At 46.6% G+C, this 15393-nt stretch overlaps 1 protein-coding gene and 1 long non-coding RNA gene across 25 annotated transcripts in view; one reads left to right on the top strand and one right to left on the bottom strand.

Annotated features, from left to right (window-relative positions):
• LOC144314150 (uncharacterized) overlaps positions 1 to 4786 on the top strand; it is a 33955-nt gene extending 29169 nt beyond the window's left edge. For 3 of the 5 annotated variants that reach the window (XR_013379877.1, XR_013379875.1, XR_013379878.1), the window contains one exon: positions 3974 to 4785. This is a non-coding gene — a long non-coding RNA (uncharacterized LOC144314150). Of the gene's footprint in view, positions 1 to 2325; positions 2443 to 3973 lie in introns of all 5 variants that reach the window. The other 2 variants (XR_013379876.1, XR_013379874.1) reach the window with 2 other exon arrangements.
• LOC144314148 (uncharacterized) overlaps positions 1 to 15393 on the bottom strand; it is a 145307-nt gene that overhangs the window by 125166 nt on the left and 4748 nt on the right. For all 20 annotated transcript variants that reach the window (XR_013379848.1, XR_013379850.1, XR_013379854.1 and 17 more), the window contains exon 2: positions 5282 to 5412. Coding sequence is in view for 13 of the 20 variants with exons in the window: in XM_077897947.1 (XP_077754073.1) it covers positions 5282 to 5406 (125 nt within the window). In the remaining 7 variants the exon portion in view is untranslated. The remainder of the gene's footprint in view (positions 1 to 5281; positions 5413 to 15393) is intronic.

Genomic DNA, 15393 nt, shown 5'->3' with positions numbered 1-15393 from the left:
GAGAAAGAATTAAAGCCCAAGCATAGGAAACATAAAGCAAACTATACCAACAAACATCATAAAGAAATTATTCAAACCAATGATAAAGAGGAAATCTCAAAAGCAGTCATAGAAAAATGATATTATGTACAGAGGAACAATAGCAAAAGAATGGCAGTGGCTTCTCAACAGAAATAATGCCAATGAGGTAACAATGAGCAATATCTGTAATGATGAACAACTGTCAACCTAGAATTCTATACCCAGTGAAAATACCTTTCAGAAATGAAGACTAAATAAAGACTTTTTAGACACACAAGAGAAGAAAGACTTTGTCACTGGGAGATTCATGCTACAAGAAATGTTAAACAAAGTCCTTCAGGCAGAAGAAAAAATAACAGATCTACACAAAGGAATGAAGAGCCCTGGAAAGGATAAGTAGATAAGACATTTAAAAATTAACTAAAGCTGTCTAAAAGATAACTGGCTGTTTAAATAGCAATGAAAACTAATGTAAAGGAAAGTTGATTATATATATATAAACATATATATGAAATGTATGACAAAAATAGTGTGAAGCCCTAGAGGGGAGAAATGGATGTATCCTATTATAAGGTTCTTAAGCTATGTGTGAAGTACAATGTAACAAAACAATAAGTTTTAGCTAAGAAGACAATGAAGGAGATCAAACAGAATCATAAAAAAATACTCAACCTAAAAGAAGGGCAGAAATAGAGAATAGAAGATAGGAAAAAATAGATATTGTCATCCACTCTGGTCTCAAGGCAAAAACTCTATATCCCTTTCCAGAATAAAACACATAAGGTTCCCCTTATGTGGAAATGCTGCCAAGATCTTATCTGAAGCAAGTGCTTCACAAAGTGATGCTTGTCCTCCCCAAGGTCTGACCTTGCCCTGCTCTTATTACCAATAACTGGAGTCAGGTCTAAGCACAGCCTGATTCAGGAATAGGATGCTCACTCATTGTACACTTGCTCATTTGCAAGACCTGGCAAATAGGTATTGGCAGAAACCAGCAAAACACTCATAGAAGCACACATTGAGAGGGTGAGACAATGGAGGCCTGAAGATGAAGGTGAATGGGAAGAATTCATTGAGATGGGAGCATTCTTCCTTGACTCAGGACCTAACATCCTGGCAAAAACATCAGGATCCAGTCATAATGCATTGCCAGCACGACTCTTTAAAGCTTGGCTGTAGCAATGGATTACAGTAAATAAGATAGAGTTGCTAGAATGAACTTGGAAGACTATCAAGGAAGGGCCAAGGGGCAGGGGATGGATTTATTAGTGAGATCAGAGAAGTCTCCACCTGTTTCTAGTCCCCAAGAAATCCCAAAGGCCATTGCCTTGGCCAAAGCAGTAAGAAATGCAGTGATGAAAAAAGCACCGGTAACTCCAATAGTGCCTGTCCCCTGCACCCTGGAGTTGATAGGAAGAAATGATGCCATAAGTGTAAGCAACTTGGCATCAGTAAGAATGATAGAGTTCTAGAATGTCATGTTATATGAACACAAGAGCTGGAAGATGCTTTGACCCTTAGACACCTATGGCAGTGGCTGAAAGACCAGCATGTTCCCAGTGATGAGAGAGACTAAGATAGTACCTGACTTGTAGAACTGCGAAAAGAAACTGTGAGCTGGCACAAGCACACCTCAAAGCATATCCCATAGGTCCACAGACCCTCGTGGTAGTTATTCCCCTGTTTCTCAAGTGCATTATTTGGATGAACAAAGTAGCTGATGGTATCCTTCTACTGGTTTCCTGAACTACAGGGTAAGAGCCATTAAGTGGGAAGGGCCAAGTGGAAGCCTCTGAAACTATCCATCCCCAATCCCACCAGCCAAGGAAGTAAACCCAAGTCAACACTGCATCCTGAAAGAGAATTAATGCCACTCTTAAAGTACATGGGGATGATATTCTCTATCATACCCATGTTAGCTAATTCACCTGTATGGCCCTTGAAAACATAAACTAACAGATCGTGAGGGATGATAGTTGGACTACCATCAACCACCACAGGGTAGCACCAGTCTCAGTTGCTGAGCAATAGATGATATTTTTACTAAAACAGATCAACACAGCCTCTGGCATTCCGTATGTTGTTACTGATCTGATGAACATATTCTTTTTAACCTATCATCAATAACCAGGATCAAAAGTCAGTCTCATTTAAGTGGGAAGGACATCAGTACACATTCATAGTCTTGCTTGAGGCTATGTGAAGTCTCTCGTGCAATGGCAAAGTAGTCTGCAGGGGTCTTCACTGCCTTAATATGTGGGACACTATCCTGATGACATCATACAAATTTAACCCTCTAAACAGAGATCGCAAGTCCTGTGTCAGAGAAATAAAACCCCACAAAGATACTCCAAGCTGCAACATCACTGACATTTTTCAGGAGTCCAGTGATCTGAGGCGTGCTGCTATACCATCTTTGAGGTAAAGGACAGGATGTTAAATCTTATACCTTACTCCCGTCTTCTACTGCTGCATAATAAGCCACAACAAAACCTAATGATGTACAACAACTACCATGTTATTATGGTCACTGGTTCTGAGGGTCAGAATTTTGGAATGTCTTGTTTCAACTTCTCGATTTTTGCCAGCTTTTCTAAATTGGGGTTCCACAGAAGAATTAAGCCCTGATGCCCTCAGACATCCATTTGTATATAACGAACTAATTTCCCTCTTGTGCATCTAGAATGGTACTTGGGAGAATGGGAAAAAAAAATAGTCACTCAACCGCTTTGTCTTGTGTGGCGCAGATGAGGAACCTCAGTTGAGAAAGGCTGGCTGGAGCTTTAAGTGGGGAAACTCCCACAGCTGAGGGTGACACAAACTGGACTAGAATCTTACGGAATCATCTTCACCTATATTTCTAGTGCCTAGGCTGGGGCACTTGAAGGCTAGGCTCAGGAAGGACCATGAGGTGGAGCACCAACACATGGCCTCACCATGTGGGTGTTCCAACTGTGTTCCAACTGTGATTTCTTCACAGTGTGGTAGCTTCAGGGTAGTTGGAAGAGCAAGTGTCCCAGTGAACAAGGGAGACAGCCATTTATGACATAGCCTCTGAAGTCACAGAATGTGTCTTCTGTTGTCTTCTCTAACTTGAAATAGTAAAAAGCCTACCCAGATTCCAGAAGAGAAAACATGGACCTTGTCTCTTGATGGCAGAAGTGTCAAAGAATTTTGAGGTGCTTTAAAGCCACTAAAAATCTTTAGAAATTAGAAGCAGCATATGTCACTCTTGGGAATACTGCTCCAATTCATTTATTGGGTGACCTGAAAGGCTGCCAGTTTTGAGTGTCAGAGCAAAATCTGCAGCAGATCTTGCCATAAGTGGCCCTGCCACTCAGGCCATATGACAAGTAGATCTAATGGTGTTATCTGCTGTGAATAAAGATGTGGTGTGTGTGTAGTCTCTGCCAAGCCCATAGATCCTTGAGTTCCAGAACTAGACTTTCCTTCTGCAGTAAAAAACTAAAACCCATTTGAAAAGCAGCTCCTGAGCCCTCATAGAGATGGATCTTCTGATCATGGGACACCAAGTGACCATGCAACCAGAACTGCTCATTATGAGCTGGGTAGTATTAGACAGACAAAGTCAGACAGGCACAGCAGCAGTACATCATACAGTGGAAATGGTTCACTCGAGACTGGGCCAGAAGGGATCCAGAGGACACAAGGAAGTTCCATCTGCCTCAGATTCCTGTGTTATCTATCTCTTGCTCAGTTCACACCTAAGGCCTTATAATTCCCTACAGCCAACCAATGAAGAAAACAAAACAAAACAAAACAAAACAAAACTTAGACCTAGTTCATAGATGGGTTGTCTTGACAAGTTAGTGCCAGCAATAATTGGACCACCGTACTAGAGCCCTGTGCAGAGTGGCCCTGAGGAATAGTGAAGGTCACTCCTCCCAACGAGCAGAGCTGTGAACAATGCACTTGCTCCTTCACTTTACAGGTGGGGGAAGCTGTCTGAGTTCCGGGTATATCTAGACCCACGGGCCATGGCAAATGGCTTGCTGGTTGGGTTGGAAACCTCAAAGGTTTGAAGTCTGGAGACAAGAGACCATGGAGAAAATCATGCAGATGGACCTATGCTACCAGGCACAGAGCACCTGGATCTCCAATTCAAATCCAGGCCCACCAGAGCACCTCCCCTACAAGGGTGGCACTGAACCACTAAGTGGAAAGATGTCCTGAGGATGCCAGCCAGCCTCTCTCCCTAGCCCCTTTGGGACTTGCATGACAGAGGGGACACAGGTCAGAGAGAGAGCATCTGCATGGCCCCAACAGTATGAGTGCCATCTCACCACGACCAGTCTAGCAACCACTGTACTGAATCACTGGAACTGCCATATTGGTCACTAGAGACTGGCAAGGAACTCTCCATATGGCAGATGGTCCTTGAGGAAACCAGCCAATCACTTGGAGGTAGGTTTTTTCCATCAGACACCCTCTATCCTCGAAGGACCACTGACTCAGCCTTACCAGAAATGGATATGGGTTTGCCTTCCCTGACCCAGTGTCTCTGCCAACACTACCATCGACTCAACCATTCTGATGTATGTACACATCTAGATGTTTGAGGAGTTAACATCCCAGGGACAACCCTTGACTGATTGGTGCCAGGAGCCAGGAAGTGATCCATCCTCACTTTCTCTCCTTGAGAGGATGGATGGTCTTCAAATGTCCAAGGAGCTTGGAGCCCCTTTGACCCCACCAGGAACCAGCTCAATAAACACCTTGGATTGACTTCCTTTCCGTCTTGTTTGACATCTTTTATTCCCCCTCAATCCTGGGGCCTGTGTTTCCCAAATCAACCACCTCCATCACCCTCCTGTCTCAGGTTTTGCTTTCTGAGAGAACCCAGGCTAAGACACTATCCCAGACTTCACAAAACATTATTTTCCCGTGAAGTGAGATGTCCATGTGCTGTAATTCAAGCAATCTATACTCACATGGACAACAAGGTGCTTTTTTATTTGTTTGCTAGCTTGCTTGCTTGTTTTCGGGTAAGAAAAAAAAATTGAAGAGCCCAAAATATCAGGCTTCTGCTTAGGTTATGGTAGATTCTAGTTGTGGATGCAATGCCCATCACTGGTCTGTAGGTAGGCTGTGCGGGTGAGCCCTGCACAGGGGGCTTGGCTGGGGAGTGGGTGGACCTTCCCTCACCAAGCAGAGTCCTGGCACAGGCTGCCATCTGCCCAGAGGAAGGGGGCCTGCTTGCAATGCCCAAAAGGAACTGGTGGTTCATTAAGTACTGTACCTGCGAGGTGCTTCCAAGGAAGCCACATTCCCTATACACCAGAAAATCATCCTATAGACCAGCAACGTGGGGTCTTTCGATTCGTGTTGGTGGCACAGCTTCTCTTGTGGGTGGTAACTGATCATATTTCACTGTAAAAGGAAAGATGAAGCTGATGAAAAATCTAGTTATAAATCCTCTAAGAGGAAGCCATGAAAGAGATGCAGGTAAGCTTGTTTCCAAGAAATGAACCAAAGAGCAGGAGGGATTGTGGGACGTATGGCCCAGGCTTTAAGAACTGGTGAATTCCAGTCTGAGCTCTTTCAGTTACCTCAACATTTGGTGCTGGCTTTTCCTCATGGCCCTCCCTGACTGCTCCTGACCCTTCTCAGGTGAGTGGTTAAACTGACGGCAGTGCCCCTGACATCTTCTGTCCAAGGAGGGAGCCTGTCCGCATCCTCTCCGTCAGCCCAGGGCAGGGAGCTGAACTGGAATGCATAGTTGCCATGGCTCTCCAGCATGCACATTTTGGAAACTGAGGACACCCCCCCGCCCCCGCCCTGGGTGGACCTGGACCCTCAGATTCTCACAACTCTGCTCTTTCTTCTGATTTCCAGGAATGTGAGACTGCGAAGCAGCCACTCACTCACCCCTATCTGCCGGATGCCTGCTGTCAGGGCGGAGGTGGGGGGTGGGGAGTGGGGGGGTCCACACACCTGCAGGAAGTGAGCCAGGAGGAAGTGAGATTTGAAAGGTGGATGAGATTTCTGCAGACTGCAGACTGTTACCTGCACGGTGGCGAGAGTGTCCCGAAATGTGAGGGACTTGTTTTGCATCTTGCACAGGCAGAGAGTGTGGACCCACTTCAAACCCAAGAAGGTGATCCCCTCGGCTTCAGAGCGGCAGGGAGGGAAAGAGTGGCCCTTTTGTGTCACACTGGAACCCCACTTCCTGGTCAGAGTCCCAGCTCTGCTGCTTATCAGCTCTGTGACTTGAGGCAACTACTCTAACATCTCTGTGCCTCAGTTTCCTTATGTGGGAACTAACGACATTGCGATGTGCCCAACCCGGTTCAGAACTCTTGACTCATACATGTACTCACATCTTCCTCCTAATGATCCCTTGAACCATACACTATTCTTGTCCCCATTTTACAGAGGAGAAGAGAGTCACACAGCTGGGGAATGGCAGGGGCAGGACTCAAACCCAACAGTCTGCTCCACGGTGCTGCTCTTAGCCACTGGATTAGGAGGCAAACATCACCTCCCTCACAGGGTTCGCTGAGGGATGGAAGTGAGTTCATCAGGAGGAGGGCTGAGAGCACACTGTGCTGGCCGCCTGCCCCATAAGTGTGAGGCGTTGCTATCCTGCTGTGGGCTGGGGCGTAGAGCTGGGACAGCAGGGGCCAGCCTGGGACAGTAGGGGTGATGTGGGTCTACTTTTCCCCGGCAGTGGGGGCAACGGGGAGAGATGCACAACTCTCTCTCTCTCTCTTTCTCTCTCTGGAACAGTCCAGAAAGAATTTCCATGCTCCCTTCGGGCCAGGTGACCTGTGATCCCATCCCCATGCTCCTGAAGCTCTGAGCACAAGCAGAAAAACCAGGTCACTCACCTCCTAGTGCCCCAACAGGCTCTTGCTTTCCGTTCCAGAGGAGACATCCCTTCTCTTCAGGGGGCTGCCACTGGGGCCTCCACCCCCTGCGTGGGCCAGGCGTCCCCATCACCAGACCCGCTTCCTCCCTCCTCTGCCCCATCTGTGTGCACTGACCCCTGTGAACTGTTCTCCTTGACTCCCTCCTTCCTGTTGGGCTCGGGCAACGGGAGGCAGCAGCAGGGAAAAAAAGAAGGCAGGAGAAAAGGGGTCAGAGTATTTCCTCCCTGCTTCCCCGGTGTCTGACAGGGGCTGTGACCCTTGGCCACGGCAGCTTCTGCCGAGGGGATCCCTCCTCCACAGCACCTGCCCCTGGGCTCCGGGGAGTGGCTTCCCGCTGCTCCTAGGGGTGCCCCCACCCCTCTCTGCTGCCCTTCCCCATTCCACACCCCTGCCAACTATGCCTTAACTCATGCTCCACCTTTCCACCGGTGGGTCCAACTCAGGTCCCAGCCAGGCCCACGGCTGCTACACTCACACGCAAGGGGATCGCTCTACCCAGGAAGGCCAAGGTTAGGGCCTTACTTGTCCCATTGTCATCCCCAAAGCTAAGCCGATTGAAAATGTTGACTTGTCAATATTGAGTAACATTAAAATTTCAAAATGATCGATGAGCATAAGGAAACAAATACCACGCACACTCTCAGCACACAGAAGCACCGTGTAGCACGCACAGTTTTCCTTATCACAAAGGGATCATCCGGCATTGTTTTACTGGCTCAAACATATTGTGAATAATTTTCTTGCCCAGGAAATATACGTCAGGGGCTCCTGGGTGGCTCAGTCAGTTAAGTGTCTGCGTTCGGCCCTGGTCATCATCCCAGGGTCCTGGGATCGAGTCCTGCATCGGGCTCCCTGCTCATCGGGGAACCTGTTTCTCCCCGCTCCCTCTCTGTCCCTTCCCTCACTGGTATTCTCTGTCTCTCAAATAAGTAAATAAAATCTTGAAAATAAATAAATGAACAAACTTCAACACTAATGAAGTTACTTCTAAAACCTCTAACTCAAAATTCCTCACAGCTGCATAGTATCCCGCGTAGGGGCGCTGCTATATTTTAATCAGGCCCCTGTTGATGAACATTCAGGTAGGTTCCAATTTTTCCCTGTTATAAACACTGCTGCAATAAACACCCCTGTACAATATAAAATACTTGAAAATACAACCGATAAACAGTCTTCCTACAGCAAAAGCCGCACATATGCTGCAGCAGCGGGGTCACCCCCTCTCAGGAGATAATAATATCTGCCTTCCCTGCCTCCCACTGATGTTGTGAGGTTCAACTGAGAAAATGGATAAGTCAGTCCTTTATAGACTGTAACGTGTATGGGGTGACTCTTACATAGGATCTAATTCTTTCACAACGACCCTGCAAGGCAAGCATGGTGGATACGTCCTCGAGGCACATTGTGCTGACAATTTTGCCAGGCATAAAGAAACTGAAGGCTTACTTTTAGGCTTTTATACATTTATGCCTCTTTAGCACAACAAAGAATTGTGTGTAAGAAAAGCAGCCTTCCAGTACAAGAGTAAACTACCAGCTGGTAGTACATTCGAGCTGTTCTGGTGCATGTTAACTCATGGTGTGCCTTCCAGAGGGCCGTGTCCAACAACTGAAGGAATCTGATTCATCTGAGAGGTCCCCGGGGCTCTGAGGTCCCTCACTGCCAATGTTGTTTACCCCACCCCCTAGGAGCTGATTTAGTCATGATAACTACTTTCCAGTCCTTTCCTGATAGTCTCTTCCAAAAAGCACTTAAGATAAAACAGAAATTGCTTGATTAAAAAAAAAAAAAATTGAGCAGCAGTTTAGGGTTTTTTTTTTTTTTTTAATTAGGACTTTTATGTCAAGTGGAGAAGCTACATTGACATTTCATGTAAAAACCACCCCATCACTCAAAAGAAGGCAGTTTGGGATGAATTCGTGATTTACCTTGTTCAAATCTAAGTTCGTGGATGTTCTCTGCTCTTGCTGAGGTAATACTATTAAAATGTCAAGCAAAGTTTCCTGGAGCAACAGTCCTCCACAGCTTTCAATTCTTAATGAAAGGTACCAGACAAGTTTTCAAAATCTGACTTGAGTCACGCTTAATGCTGTTTGTTAACTAACGTGAAAAGAAAAGGGTTCGATGCATTAAAGTGGTGATGCTCCACCAGGGAAGATGATGTTCTGAGGCAGGATGTTCTTTATGATTGCTTCTTTTCTATTGTGGTTTCGTTTACCACAAAAATTCAATAAAGGGGACATAACCCTACGTTATAACACCATGAAGTGTTTTGATTTTAAATCCCTGTGAATTAAGAAGAGGCAACAAGCCATCTCTCTCTTTTCTCAACTACTTGCTCATTTTCATCGCTTCTGGGAAGGACAGAAAGGAGGAGCAGGATATGGTGTTTGTGTGCCAGATATAACTCACCTCAACAGCACCAGAGGTCCACAGCCTGCTTTCTGAGTGAGTCAAGGAAGCACCTGGCACCTAGTCTCACAACCGGATCTAGGGGTCTTGGCAAGGAAAGGTGTGCACGCCTCGCAGAGATGCTGAAATTGCCTTTGTTTCCTTCCTTCCTAATCTTAGGTCTGTAGATATTTCACTGTTTCCATGGGTTTATTCATTTCTATCACCACCACCGCCTCGTGGATTTTTTTTGTGGTTGTGTATTCAACCAAAGAAAATGAGTAAGAAAACAATTATGAGTGAAAAAAAAATAAAGATTCAAAACTGCCATATGTGAGACCCATGGGAGTCCCTGATTAATTTTCATTTTCATCATTTAGTCCTGAGCTTGGCCTGATTCACTACATGTGTGAGTCAGTATGGTCATGGACTTGATTTCCTTGCAGCTTTAAGGAAAAAGATGAACCAGCGCAAGTCTCTTTCATGCCATGGTCACCTCCTGAAAGGCACGGACTGACTCCATGTGCAAGTGTCCCCAGTACCCCAGCAGCAGACCTCTGTCACACGGCAAAGTGGGAATTTTTAAAGATTTTCGAGAGCACTCAGCTAACAATGAAAGCATCACATTGTAGATAAAATTCTCCATCCTTTTGTGTTTCCCTTGTCTTTTCCTGGATCCATGTTCTCTTACCCCTTCTGAGTGCCCAAAATACTGATGATAACAATCCATTAGCAAATAGTTACAAGGGTTAGGACACTCAAGGAGTCCAGTTGGAGAAAGAAATACCAGCATGATAATGGTGCAAAAAGTACTTGGGGAAATCCAAAAGTGGAGAGATCCCTGCATGTTGCTCCCTAGAGGAGCAGAGATGAGCTGAGCCTCGTACAGACAAGAAGTTCCGATGGGGCTGAGCGATGTGGGCAAGACGAGGGAAGACACGGCATTTGAGGAGTGCAAATTCAAACAGGTGTTCAAAATAAGTTCAAGTGGGTGTGCTAAGGAAATGGTGACGCTGATTGGAAAAAGTTTTCACAAAGGCAGCATGTCTTTAGGAACCAGTTACTTCAATGAAAGATTTGGACTTGATCCTACAGGCAACAGAAAGGAGAACGGCACGGGGAAAGGTGTCTTTAAAGACGGTTAATGTGACACTAATGACCAACGTGGGTGTTGGGAGGCTCCCGCATGGTCCAGCTGAGGGGCCATGACGATGGACAGGGTAGTCGTGAAGTGATCAAGGCTGGCCAAGAAGACTTGATATAACTCTGGGAGCTGCCCAGGGTTCTCTCAGCAAATATGTCATGAATAAAGCCTTTCTCTTTCTCAAAGTCTCCCCACTCTAGTCCTTTACTTTGCCCTTGACAGTCTGATGAGCTCTGCTGTGCTAACATGTGAAGGGCAGACTGTGACTTAAGATAGGAGCCAGAGAACAAAATTGCACAGTGACAAGAACTACTGAGCAGTGGGCATGCTATAAGAAAGAACACCTCATAGAATTCCTTCAAAATTCTAGGAAAATATAGTTTTCAATAGTAAGAATTTAAAAAAAAATTGGACAGAGTTGTGAGGAGTTACACGAGGGGCCACTTAATCCAAATTTTTCTGCGAGTTGGGGCATTTGGGTGGCAGTTGATTGCTGTGACACCAGGAGAAAGGACATCGGCCTGGATTAGATATCATCACTCTGCTTTCCAAATTGCCCTGATTGCTCAGGTCACAGCCCTCCACACATCTGAATTCCTAGGGATGAGTCATTGAAAGAGGCACCCTCCCCTCCCCAAACAGAAGTTTCTGTTCTCTCTCCTTGCTCTACTGCATACCCTGTGCTTGGACTGCCTTTTAAACAAATCAGGGAAGGAAACAGGAGTTATCTAAAGCAGCCATGCAAATTTCCACAGGCAGAGGGTCTGAAAGAAATGAGGCCTGGCCAAAATGACCTCAGGCATCTGCCAAGGGAAAGAACCTTGCTTCTAAGAAAGTTCTGCAGACTTCCACGTCTCCTTCCATGACAGGCATCAGTGGTGTGACAATTAAGTGTGGTGGGTGGGCATTTCTGTGGGCTGGGAGCCTATTTTAACTTCCAACTGTGGGAGTGAGCTTTAACTCTGTGCTAAAATTAGGGGAATCCAGCAACTCCTGTGGTTATTTCAATCAGTTCCCACTTATTGAGTAGCAGCAGCACAGTTAAGTAATAACATGGTAACCTTGCCAAGACATAAATGAAATGCTGAGCGTTGCCCAGTTGGACCTGAAATCGCTTCAATGATCTAAGTGGAGAGCCAAACCAACAAAAGGGCTGCTGGCACCTCTGAGGTAGGGGGAACTGGGGACATGGAATAGAGTCCCCATAGCAGCTCCTCTGATGCTTGGGGAAATTTTAAGGGAGCAGGAACCCAGGGGCCCGGCTGTCCAAATTTCCCTAACAAAGTGCCAAGATTCTCAGGGGTCAGGAAGCCTTGATCTCCCCTCTCAGAAACCACACACTGGCTCTGCCAGGGCAGCCCACAGCCAGAGCCAGGGCATCAACGAGACCTTGGCCCTGGTGCTTGAGCTCACACCCCACTAACGAGCGTAATAACGATCTAGATAAGCAGCTTCTTACGGCTGTACAGTGCAGGGCGTTGTTCTGACTGGCTCTACTTTGGGAGGAGGATTTTTCTCTAGCTGAGCGAGAGAAAGGCTCTGATGCCAGCTCCCAGTTCAGAGCAGAGAGCGGAGATAAGGAGGAAATGAAAAGGAGGAGGGCAGAGCCAGAAGCCTTGAAGAAAGCTTCTATCGAGGATGCTGGGAGCACCAAGGGCCACGTCAGCCCTGAACCAACCCCACTGGGTTGAGGCTAGAGATGGAGCAGGGGTGGGGACGGGGGGCCTGAGGATGCAGAGGTCACTGATTACCATAGTTTGAGCACCCAAATGCTGGGCTTTTCATTTCACTTTCCCCACCCTCCTGTCCTGACTGCTTTGGCTATTTTCCTCTGCATGGTTAGTTGATCTAAGTTCGAGCCCAGCCCTCAGTCAAGGGGCAGGACTGCCACAAGGCAGGGTCACTGGTGGCCGTCCCAGAAGTCTGCTACAGCACACACCAATATCATTGAGCCCGCCTGCCAAGCAGCAGAATGAACAACAGGGAAGAATGGAAGAAATCAGCCTACTGTGTTAAGATCCTTACCGTGGTCGCCAACCCTGGCCGCACCTCAGAAGTATCTAGGGAACATCTAAAAAATACTGACATCTGGACCCTACCCCAGATATTCTGATTTAATTGGTCACAGGTGGGGCCTAGGCATCAGCAAGTTTAAACATCCCCCATGCTATTCCAAGGAGTTGCAGGATCTGATTTAGTTCTTCCCAGTGAAAGTTAGGCAAGGGACAAGATTGAACAGAAAGCGTGGGTGTTCCAGGTGGAAAGGCCCATTATAGGTCACTGAAAGAAGACCCCTCATTCCCTATTGAGGGTCGAGTCCCCTCCATAACATCCCTGACAAGGAGAGGTGCCTGCGCCTCTAGAAACCTCTTTTCCCCCACCTGACACACAAGGCCAGCTAGCTCATAGTGGGACACAGCTGCCTGCTTGAAGGTCACCTTATGTTGAGCTGATCTCTTCTATTCTTTATTCTCATCCTTTGATTTTCAGTAGAAAGGCAAAAAGAGAATTCCACATAATGTTGTAAAAAGAAAAAAAAGTCTGAGCACCTGCTGTATTATTGGATTGAAGATTGGGTCCTGTTATACTGTCAAACAATGAGAAAGCCCGCTCAGGTCGGAGGGGCAGGTGTTAACAGTTCTGAAGTCCATCTCTCCTCTCTCTGCCCCTTGAAGCTGCCTGTCCCCACCCCATCCCATGTACACCATGGGGCTAGGAGCTTGATGGGGTACTTTGCCTTTTGCTTTCATAATTGCTTTCACTGCCTTCTCCTGAAATTGGGACTCTATAGAAAAGTTAGTTATTAGCTTTCATTTCATTAATTGTTTTCATTCAAAGAATCTTTATTTAAAAGTCAATTCCATGTTGGTTTCCCGGAGATACAACAGGGGGGTGAAGGCAGCTGCCTTCACGGGGCCCTTACTGAATAATCATATAGACATATATCAAACCACAACGGCGATCAGTGGAGTGCAGGAGAGCACATCCTGGAGCCCAGCCCACCGGTGGGAGTGAGAGGGAAGGTGAGGCTGGAGCTGAGATGGGAGGTGAAGAGGAGTTGGCTAGGGGAAGGAAGGGTGGAGGGTTGGAAGAGTGTTCAGGCAGGAGGAAGAAGCATGGGCAAAGGTATTGGGCAGGGAGGGAATGAACATGCGGGAGGGACTGAAAAAAACTGCTGTGTGGCTGAGGCCCAGAGCATGTGGGAAGGAGCTCAGGAGGCTGTGTGGCCAAGGAGCACATAGAAGCCATGTTAGGGATGCATTATCATTATCACAAGAACAAAAGAAGGCCATCAAAAAGTGTTTACTAGTCAAGGGCAAATGTAAAGATGTCAGAAAGGGCCTCTAAATTAGCTACTCTATTGATTTATTTTTAAAGATTTATTTATTTGAGAGAGAGAGCATGCACACGTGTGAGGGTGGAGGGGCAGAGGGAGAGAGAGAGAGAGAGAGAGAATCTCAAGCAGACTCCATGCTGAGTTGAAGAGCCTGGTTCAGGGCTCCATCTCATGACCCTGAGATCACGACCTGAGCTGAAATCAAGAGTCAGTCGCTCAATTGACTGAGCCACCCAGGCACCTCATACCCCCAGGTTATGCCATGACTCTGCATTTGGGTTTTAGAACATGGAAAGTTTCTCTTAGAAACTGGAAAATCCTTCTTAAATAACCAAAGGCCTCTCTCGTTTGTTCAGTCTGCAACTATCCCCAGGCATCCACTACGCACTGGGCACTGGTCCTTGGCCATCGTCCATATAGACCTTACAGCCAGGGGAGAGAGACAGACAAGGAACAATGGCCAAGCTGCCAGGGCCCCCTAAGACTCCTGATGTTTCCCTGCACCCAACGTTCCTCGAACTGGCATTGGTGTGAGCAAAGTTGAGACTCACAAAGACAACAGCAAACAAAACAAAGTCCCTCTCTTAGCCTACTGATGAAAGACAGGTAATACCTAAAAAAATATGTATATATCATAAACCAGGTAGTTACAAATGCTATGAAAAACAAATCAGGTAAGGGGGGTACTAAATGATGAAGGGTTTACTATTTTATATACATACAATGCTTAGTGAAGGTTTCTGATTAACATTTCAGCAGGCCGCACTTATATGGAGAAGCAGCATTTCAGGGAGATGGTATAGCAAGTGCAAAGATCCTGAGGTAGAAGCATGCTTAGAATGTTCCAGGAACATAGGAAAGTCAGTGTAACTGGAGGGGAGCAAGCAGGGAGCAGGGCAGCAAAAGGAGATTGTCCCTAGGGAATTAAGGGGTATGTTGCCGGAGAGGGAGGCAGGAACCAGGTCACAGTCTTGTAGGCCACAGTAAAGAGTTTGAATTTGATGTTGCAATGGAAAGCCAGCATCCATAATAGAGCCTTGCACAAGGTGGTTAAGTGCTAAGAAAAAATAAATCAGTTTACGGGGATAGAGAGAGACTGGAAGGCTGGGGAAGGCTTATTTAAAATAAGAGGTCAAAGAAGTTCTCTCTGAGGAAGTGACTTTAGGGCTGAGTCTTGAACTCTGTGAAGCAGCAACCATAAAGATCTCTGGGAGAAGCCAGTTCCAGGCAGAGAAAATAGCACTCAAGTGGGAATATGCTTGACATATTCTGGAAAGAGCAAAGGTTACGGTGGCTGGCACTGGGTGTGGGAGGAAAAGAGGGAAGGAGACGAGGCTGGGGAAGCAGGCAAGGGCCAGCTCCAGAGGCCCATGTAGGCCTGAGTAAGGCCTGCTATTCCATACACATCAGAAAGACTTTGAGGATTTCAAGTAGAGAAATGACATGACATCTCAACATGGATTGCCAGGTTGAGAACAGACGATTGCAAGGACTAAGTTGAAGCAGGGACATGGGAATATCAGTGGCCTCAGTAGTTCTGGCCCAGGACGGCAATGGCCTTGGTGACTAGGTCTCGGATGGAGTGTGATGAGTACTCACAGCAGTAC

Source organism: Canis aureus, chromosome 5 (genome assembly GCF_053574225.1).
Source record: "Canis aureus isolate CA01 chromosome 5, VMU_Caureus_v.1.0, whole genome shotgun sequence".
NCBI classification, from domain to species: Eukaryota; Metazoa; Chordata; class Mammalia; order Carnivora; family Canidae; genus Canis; species Canis aureus.
This window is presented reverse-complemented; position numbering and strand designations above follow the sequence as displayed.